At 40.6% G+C, this 9,538-nt stretch overlaps 1 protein-coding gene across 1 annotated transcript in view; it reads left to right on the top strand.

Moving 5' to 3' along the window:
- LOC104405157 (chromosome unknown open reading frame, human C11orf74) overlaps positions 1–9,538 on the top strand; it is a 35,320-nt gene that overhangs the window by 17,915 nt on the left and 7,867 nt on the right. Inside the window, 1 exon segment of the mRNA XM_010013772.1 lies at positions 7,356–7,486. Coding sequence (XP_010012074.1) covers positions 7,356–7,486 — 131 coding nt within the window.

The following is a 9,538-nucleotide window of genomic DNA, read 5'->3' as shown; positions in this document are numbered from 1 at the left end:
CCCCCGAATTGCAAAGCACTTGGTTTTAGCATCATTTCCACATTTTTTCTGCACTTCTATTTTATATTGAAATTATTTTGATTACAAAAATTTCTCCACAGAGTAGTGTGGGTACTAAGAGAGAGTTCTATAAAGTGGAAATATTTAATAAAAATGTTGTCCCTACCTATTAAAATTATTCCATCCTGGGCTTAATAAATGAGACTAATTTTGAATTTACAGTGAACTCCTTTAAAAATTCCTATTAGGAACATTTGGATTTGTGTTCAATTGTTCCATGTGTCTATAATAATTATAACTCTCCCATCTCTCAAAAGTAAAGAGAAACCTAATACCCATAGTTATTTGTCTATCATAGGTGTTTGTGTGGTCTTTATTACCACCAGCATTGACAACCTTTGAGTGATTAAATTAATTTTCCTCATCTATACCTGTACTGCACAAAGAAACCAAGCTACACAGATTAGAGAATTTGCTTAAGGTCACTGAAAGCAGCTGTTGCAGAGCAGGACTTTGGTCTTCGCTTCCTTAGTTATTGCTCTTTGATGAGTCTGTCTAATATGTTAAAGATTTGTTTCGTCTCTTGTTGCTGTATGTGCAGAATTCCTATTAAGTCAGAGGGCTTAGAGACTTCTAGATAATTTAATACTTGGAGCTTGGCTATAACTCAAAAGAAGATAATAAACCAGCATGTCAGGTTTACAGCAAATATTCTTTCTCCAAGCTGGGCATTTCAGGAAGGAAGGAGTAAGGTAGAAGTCCTGTATCAGGTACAGACATCAAAGATTTCTTCTGAGTGCAATGTTGAAATGTGTCCATTTTTCCCTTTCTAGGACACTGTTTTGTGTTTATGGCTTAATTTCTGGTAATACTATTAAAACACCCTGGGGCTTACTAGTGGAAGAATAAACCCACAGTTCACTTGTACCAGAATGAAATGAGAATTGCCTCTGTCTAGTTCACGGAAATATAGTTGGATAGCTCTAGTTCAAAACTACTGGGCACTGGTGAGGCTGCACCTCGAATCCTGTGTTCAGTTCAGGGCCCCTCACTACAAGAGAGACATTGAGGTGCTGGAGCGGGTCCAGAGAAGGGCAGCAGAGCTAGTGAAGGGTCTGGAGTACAAGTGTGATGAGGAAGGACTGAGGGAACTGAGGGAACTGAGGGTGGTTTAGTCTGGAGAAGAGAAGGCTCGGGGGACCTTATCACTCTCTACAACTGCCTGAAAGGAGGATGGAGCCAGGAGGTGACTGGTCTCTTCTCCCAAGGAGCAAGTGATAGGACAAGAGGAAATGGCCTCAAACTGCACCAGGGGAGGTTTAGACTGGATATTAGGAACAATTTCTTCCCCAGAGGGTGGTCAGGCATTGGAACAGGCTGCCCAGGGCAGTGGTGGAGTCACTGTCCCTGGAAGTGTTCACAAACTGTGTAAGATGAGGCCCTTCGTGACATTGTTTAGTGGTGGCCTTGGCAGTGCTGGGGTAATGGTTGGATTTGATGATCTTAAAGGTCTTTTCCAACTTGGTTGATTTTGTGATTCTGTTAAAACAGGCCACAAATTGGATGATGAGAAATAAACCCCACACTAAAATATCAAGCAGGGCAGTGAGGAAAGAAGAGCTCTGTTAGAGCTTGGGAATACCTCACTACTGTTTGGACCATGCCTCTCTCTAAGCTTTTCAGTCATTTCTGTGTATTTGTGTGCAAGAACACGTTAATCACATTTAGAAACCCCTAGTAAAACAGACTTTATTTGAACAAGATGAGAATTACAAAAATCATCCTCTGCTTGTAGTGTCTAAAGAATAGCACTTTATGCAAGCCACACTGGGAAAACTTTTCAGTTAGTGCTTTTATAAGTGATTATAAAAACAATAAACATAACATTATACTGCCACTACTGTAGATCAGTGTGCCAACTACTCGCTTTTTATGTGACACTTGATTTGGCTTTCAATCTCTGCTCTCCTCAGCTTTTCCGGGAGTCAGCACTCCTGCACAAACTGTGCACAGACTGCCTCAGTGCAGAAAGAAGCAATTTCAGAGAGTCATAGAATCACAAACTGTTTTGAGTTGGAAGTGACCTTAAGTCTCATCCAGTTCCAACCCCTTCCACTAGACAAGGACACCTTCCACTAGACCACGTTGCTCCAAGCCCCATCCAACCTAGCCTTGAACACTGCCAGGGATGGGGCAACCACATAGAAACCATAGCAACTAAATGCTAATCAAAATACAAAATGGTGTTGCTTCTATTGTTTGTAGTAATAAAATCATATTAAAAAATATCCCTAATGACCACTTTAATAAAGGATTAATTCTGAATAATTCCCATTAGTTTATAAGTGAGGCAAAGTGTGGCAGAATTTGAAAGCTGTTCTGTTGCTGGCCTTTTTAAATGCTGCCACCTGTATATCAGAACAAATGGTAGATTAAAGACATCTTATTGAGAAAACAAGCTAGGACACCCAGCAAAAAGTATTTTACCTTGGTAGTGTAATTACAACAAGCTTTTATCTCTGCTTGTCATTGGCAACAGTTCAGTATCTTCATTCTTCATTTAGCTTTAAAGAGCAGATCAGTAAGCTTACTTAGCAATTGTACATTAGTACAATATTCACACTAATGGGGAAGTGGCTCTTACCCTGCATAGGTTGAGGAGAATCGTAGAATAGTTAGGGTTGGAAAGGACCTTAAGATCATTTAGTTTCACACCACTGCCATGGGCAGGGACACCACTCACTAAAGCATGTCATCCAAGACTCTGTCCAGCCTGGCCTTGAACACTGCCAAGGATGGAGCATTTACCACTTCTGTGGGCAACCTGTTCCAGTGCCTCACCACCCTCACTGTAAAGAACTTCTTCCTTATATCTAACCTAAACTTCCCCTGCTTAAGTTTGAACCTGTTACGCCTTGTCCTATAACTACAGTCCCTGATGAAGAGTCCCTCCCCAGCATCCTTGTAGGCCCCCTTCAGATATTGGAAGGCTGCTATGAGGTCTCCATGTAGCCTTCTCTTCTCCAGGCTCAACAGCCCCAACTTTCTCAGCCTGTCTTCATACGGGAGGTGCTCCAGCCCTCTTACCATCCTCGTGGCCCTCCTCTGGACTTCCTCCAGCAGCTCCATGTCCTTTTGATGTTGAGGACACCAGAACTGTACACAATACTCCAAGTGGGGTCTCACAAGAGCAGAGTAGAGGTGCAGGATCACCTCCTTTGACCTGCTGATCACGCTTCTTTTGGTGAACCCAGGATACAGTTGGCTTTCTGGGCTGTAAGTGCACACTGAAGCAGGCTCATGTTCAGTTTCTCATCAACCAGCACCCTCAAGTCTTTCTTTGCAGGGCAGCTCTGAATCACTTCTCTGCCCAGCCTGTAGCTGTGCCCGGGATTGCCCTGCCCCGGTGTAGGACTTTGCACTTGGCTTGGTTGAACTTCATAAGGTTGGCATTGGCCCAAGTCTCAAGCATGTGAAGGTCCCTCTGGATGGCATCCCTTCCTTCCAGCGTATCAATCGAACCACACAGCTTGGTGTCGTTGTAAACCTTGTTTTGTGCATCAATCCCACTGTCCATGTTGCTGACAAAGATGTTGAACAAGATCAGTCCCAACACTAAACCCTGAGAGACACCACTTGTTACCCATCTCCAGTTGGACATTGAGCCATTGACTGCAACTATCTGTGTGTGGCCATCCAGCCAGTTCTTTATGCCTCAGGTGGTCCATCCATCAAAATGATGTCTCTCTGATTTAGAGACAAGGATGCCATGTGGGACAGCATCAAATGCTTTGCAGAAGTCCAGGTAGATGATGTCAACTGCTCTGCCCCTGTCCATCAGTTCTGCAGCCCCATCATAGAAGGTCACCAAATTGGTCAGACAGGATTTCCTCTTAGTGAAGCCATACTGGCTGTCACCAACCACTTCATTATTTTTCATATGCCTTAGCATGCTTTCCAGGATAATCTGCTCTGTCTTCATTCTCACAGTCTCTGCATATGCCTTCCAAGAATCAAGGTAATTAAGTTACTTCAAAACTGAGGCCAAGCATAGCCATTTGAGTATTTAAATAATTCCTTAGAATTATATAAATATCTGTTATTTTCCATAATCTATTCATTTCCATTCGTATTTTGAGCCTCTAGTTATAGAATCATGGAATCATAGAATAGTTAAGATTGGAAAGGACCTTAAGATCATTGAGTTCCAATCCCCCTGCCATGGGCAGGGACACCACACACTAAATCATGTCACCCAAGACTCCATCCAACCTTGAACACTGCCAGGGATATCCGGAAAAATCATGTTGAGGAAGAGGATTTAGTTAAATTGTGTGGATTTTTTCAAGTACAGGGTTCCCTCCAACTGGTAAATCTCTCCCTTTTTTATTTTTCCTTTCTTTGCAATCACTTAAGACTGCCTTGTTGATTTCACACTAGACAGGTCCTTGGGGCTGACAGCCTGAAGACTGAGAATCAGAGTAGACAAGAACATTTATCTTTTAAGCTTTTTTCTTTATCACTACCTAAGCTCCCCATCAACAGCATTTTTGTGAAATGTAGCGTCTGAAGGTGGTAAAACCAGTGTTTTACCAGCTGACTGTCGTTTGGCTATAGTCATTTGGCTGAACATCCAGACAAAACTTTGAATTTGACTCCTGAAAGTTCAAATCAGATTTGTGTCAACAGATTAATTTTCCTATACTTGTAATTAATGTCAATGGTACAGAACAAGCAAAAATCCCAACTGAGTAGTGTTCACACATTTAGTAATCATTTTCTATGGGTCTGTTTTGTGTGTGTGTGGGGAAAGGGATAAACAGAAAAGAATTGCTCAGTTTCCAAATACGCCCTCATTATAGTATGCTGGACATGGGTAAACCATTGGAGTTCACTGCTTTATCACCAGGAAGTTGATTCTTCATGGTGTGAGAGGTGTGTTCCAAAATCTCAGATTTTTGGTATCACTGCCCCCTTAGTTATCTCTATATATGGTGCCATTGGCAGTATCCAAGGCTTTCCAAGGCTTTCCTTTTCCTTGAACATAATGAGCAGCTTAATTAGGATCATCATCCACTAGTGCTGTAACATCAGGCTAAACCAGCTGTGAGGTACTGGCCAGAACTTACAATAGTCTGCAGTTCCTTTGGGAGCTTCCACTGAGAAGGAAGAGTGTCAAAACTCTCTAATCTTTCTCTCTGAAGGAGTTTCTTGATTAAGCATTATCAGGGAAAGCAGCATTTACAGATTCGACTTCCATATGCTGTCATGCAGCTGGGATAGAGGCAAAGTTCCTGTCTGACATGTCTACTGGCAACCAGAGGTTGATTACCATTCTTATGGGATGATTGAAAAGAATTTGAAATATTGTTTGCATTACTAACGAGCCTTAAAATAGTGGAGTTGACATTCTGAGTATGACAAGTAGTTCTTGCTAAAAGCAAAAATACCTTTCCTTCTGTTGTCCTCATTTTTAAGGATTGTCTTTCTGAACCATTGCCAGACTCTTGTGTAACAGTGCTTCCTCCTCATCTTCACTCCACAGATTGGTTTGTTAGGGGCAGGGAGCCCTCTTAGTAAAGAAATAATCAGTGTTTATATCAAGAGGTGATACAAAGCTCCTGATGTTCAGGCTTTCCTTCCTACAGTGGTGGTATATATTTAGTTGTAAACAGCAGTGGAGAATGCTGTTGCCTTTAAATGAGCATTCACATCTTCCTTCTGTCCTACAAGTAGTTTTGACCCAAGTTATAAAAAATGGAAAAAAGGAGTTGCAGAGTATATGAAGACATAGCACATATACTTGTGGGCTGCACTGTTCTTTTCAGAAAGCTTTCTCATATAATTAATGCAGAATAAGGTCAGACGCTATGCTGAGAACAAGGACTGTAAGCACATAGATGACTAGAGATAGATAAAAGCAACCAAGGTAATAGGGATGAAAATGAAACCACTTATACGTGAATCACAAACTAAAAGACAAAAAAACCTAGGAGTGAGATACCCCAGGGAATGAATTCAGCTCTATTTTAAAGAACATTCTACTTTACAATTCCAAAGCCCTGCAAAGCTACGCATTTCCCAGAGGAAAACTAAAGGAAGAATTCAATCATGGATTTTTTATGAAGGTCTAGCTAGGAAATCATTATGTTCAAATGCAGATTTACAGGAGAATGAGAGGTGTGTAACTCCACTGCTGTGGTAAAAGTGTGCAGGTAGAGATAAATAGCCATTTCTTCCTTTTAACCCTGGATCTATGTACCATCTTGTTGCTTCCATTAACTAACATCTAAGCAACACTTTGAAAATTTATTCTGAGATTTCAAGAGGAAATCAAGCTACTAAAATGTACTATAAAGCTGTAAAGAAACTGCTGTATCAGCCAGAAAAAATAGTAGGTAGATTTACATAATTCTTTGAATAAATTGCAAAACATATGGTCCTCTTAAGTTCCTCCATAAAAACATTACTGAGACAAGATGGACACATCTGTGCTGTAGCAGAGCTGAGACCGATTCATGTTAAAGGATATTTCTAAACCTAAGGCATATCCTTCTGAGCTGTCACAGAAAGCAAACCCACTATTCCCAATAGGAACATTTTGCTTAAGTATGTAAAGAAAAAATGATTCAGAAAGTCTGTGCATTTGTGAACTGTGGACCAAATCCTGACTGTGTGGAAAGGTTACGTGTTCCCATGTCCCAGATGTAGACAAGTCCTCTCAAGTACCTCTTTTTTTGACAGCTCTTGGAGGAACAAACATCCATGAAATATCCTTGGACAAGAGAGTCATCTGCAGTGCCAGATTTATTAGTAGTTCTACCAGATATTTTTACTTGATGTTTCAGGAGAGTGTTTTAACATGCAAAGATTCTTTATGCCCAGTGTACAGGTGGTGAAACTCTAGCAAAAGAGAACTGAATGAGACTGACCAGTTAATCAATGGCAAGACCAGGATTCAGTCTGGTATTTTATAACTCCTGCTGCAGATATCTCTGCTCAGGACCTTCCTTCTTTGTTACGAAAGAGATGAACTGATTCCCAGGTGCTCTCTCAGTTTAGGAGTGTCTGCATCCTGATTTTTAATTCTGCGTCCTCAAGAAAGAAGAGCTACCTGCCTGTTTTCAATCAAGTTCGATTTTTCCTTAGAATAGTGTACTTTACTATCTAGCTTTTAGCTCAGGACTCCGTGGGTCTGTTTTAAAGATAGCTGCCTATATTATGCAAGAATAAGTACAGCACGCTTTGAATAACAAGCTGCTGCCTGTGTCTGAGCACTACAGGCTTTTACACGGGGTTTTGTAATTTATACATTGAATGGAAGGTTAAAGATGTGTTTGTTTTTTTTAATTCAGCAGGGTCATTACTTCTCCCAGGAGAGGTGGAACAGACAGTGACTTACTGTACACCCTTTTTTGATAAGCCCATTCAAATGAAGTCCAGGACCTTGTCAGTTCCCCAGCTGTTGGACAGCAAAACCCAGGAGGTATGAGGTCAAGTTTATTTAAACATTGGCTTCTAACATTATTTCCACAAAAACAGAGAGATAAAGATGGAGCATGTGGAACTGCTGTAAGTTAACAAGTCACATAACTGACTTTTTACATTAATAATTAATTCAAAAATACATTAAGAATTGAGATAAAAACTCTTAACAGGAAGCTACTATTTTGTCTTGCACAGTGCTACTATATAATCCTACATTTTCAAAATGTGTACTTCAATACTTTAAACTGTATGTGGGCTTTTTAATATTTAGTTGGTGCAACTCACAAAATATTCAAGTAAACTCTTGCACTTCCTGACTTTTTAACAAATCATTACTTAGGTAGAATGATGGGCCATTTAATTTTCCAGTGATCTCATGATCTTATGACATAATACAATTTTCATTGGGCTGAAGAAAGGAAACATCTTCTGCAACAAAGAGTTACTGAATGATCCCTTTAATGTGATATTTAAAAATAAAGAAGGTTTTAGAATATACTGTGATCAGGATTGGGATTTTCCCCTTGGAAATAAATAGTAGCAAGATGCTCCTGAGAATATATATTGTCTAGGTCTGGTGTGGAGAGATTTGCCTTATGGAGTGTGAGTCTTTTAATAAGTCACAATCAATAAAAGCTTTAATTTAGAATGGCCATTTTCCCTCAGAACTTCAGTTCTTTTCAAACTTCCAGAAGGTGTGCGTGGCTCACAGGTTGATTTTAAGTCATTAAGCTTCCTACCCAAATAGAGTGTGAACATTAACTTTTAGGGATTTCTCTTGCAGAGTTCTTCACCACTCATTTTGCCTGCCTGATCATTGTAATAGAAGCAGAAGTTAGGTTCTGGCTAAAATGGGCCAGTTTTTATAGTTTCATATGCTTATTGATATCCTATGAGGCTTAAATCAAGTTTATAAATGATGCGTTACTGTCGTGGTTCAAGCCCAGCTAGCAACCCGGAACCACGCAGCTGCTTGCTCACTCCCCCCCCACTCCTTCCTCCCTCCGGAAGCGGAGGGATGGGAAGGAGAATGGGAGGAATGTAACTCCCACGGGTTGAGATAACAGCACTCCGGTAACTAAGGTATAATACAAACCACTACTGCTACCAATAATAATGATAAGAGGAATAACAAGGGGAGAGGACACAAACCGCTCACCACCCGCTGACTGATACCCAGCCTGACCCGAGCAGCGATCTGGGCCTTCTGGGTAACTCCCCCCAGTTTCTATACTGGGCATGATGTGCTGTGGTATAGAATAGCCCTTTGGCCAGTTTGGGTCAGGTGTCCTGTCTCTGCTTCCTCCTGGCTTCCCCTCCTCCCTGGCAGAGCATGAGTCTGAGAAAGTCCTTGGTCAGAGTAAACATTACTTACCAACAACTAAAAACATCGGTGTTATCAGCATTGTTCCCAGACTGAAAGTCAAAACCACAGCACTGCACCAGCTACTAAGAAGGAGAAAAAATGACTGCTGTAGCTGAACCCAGGACAGTGACCAATGAAAGTTTGATGTTACAGAGGGCATATGTTACCTTCTTTCCTGAGCTCAGTTGCATTTAGTTCTTTGCAATAAACTCCTTACCGTAAGGAACAAGTCTGCTTTGGGAAAAAGTAAATGTTCTAAAATAACCTTTCAAGCTTTAATACCACCATTTTGTGAATAAAAATGCTGACTCTTTTCCCTAAGGACTGATATAATTCAAGGTTTTTATCTTGACAAATACCCATTGGCACACAAAAAAATCAACCTAGAATGAAGTTTTATAGTTTTCTCATCTGATAACTTCTGTTTAAAACCAAAGGAGAGTTGTAACAGCCTGCAGAGTTCATAAAGGATTGCATATGACTCTTTAAACTATAATTCATGAAAAATAGATGAAAATCCCACTGCATGCAAAATTCATTTGCATTTGACGAAAAGTTGCTTTATGAAAGAGAAACTGAGTACTATTATATTGGTTAAGGGTTCATAGAATCATAGAATCACAGACTGGTTTGAGTTGGAAGGGACCTTAAAGCTCATCTAGTTCCCCCCCCTGCCATGGGCAG

Source organism: Nestor notabilis, unplaced genomic scaffold, assembly GCF_000696875.1.
Source record: "Nestor notabilis isolate BGI_N333 unplaced genomic scaffold, ASM69687v1 scaffold2894, whole genome shotgun sequence".
In the NCBI taxonomy this organism is placed as follows: Eukaryota; Metazoa; Chordata; class Aves; order Psittaciformes; family Psittacidae; genus Nestor; species Nestor notabilis.
This window is presented reverse-complemented; position numbering and strand designations above follow the sequence as displayed.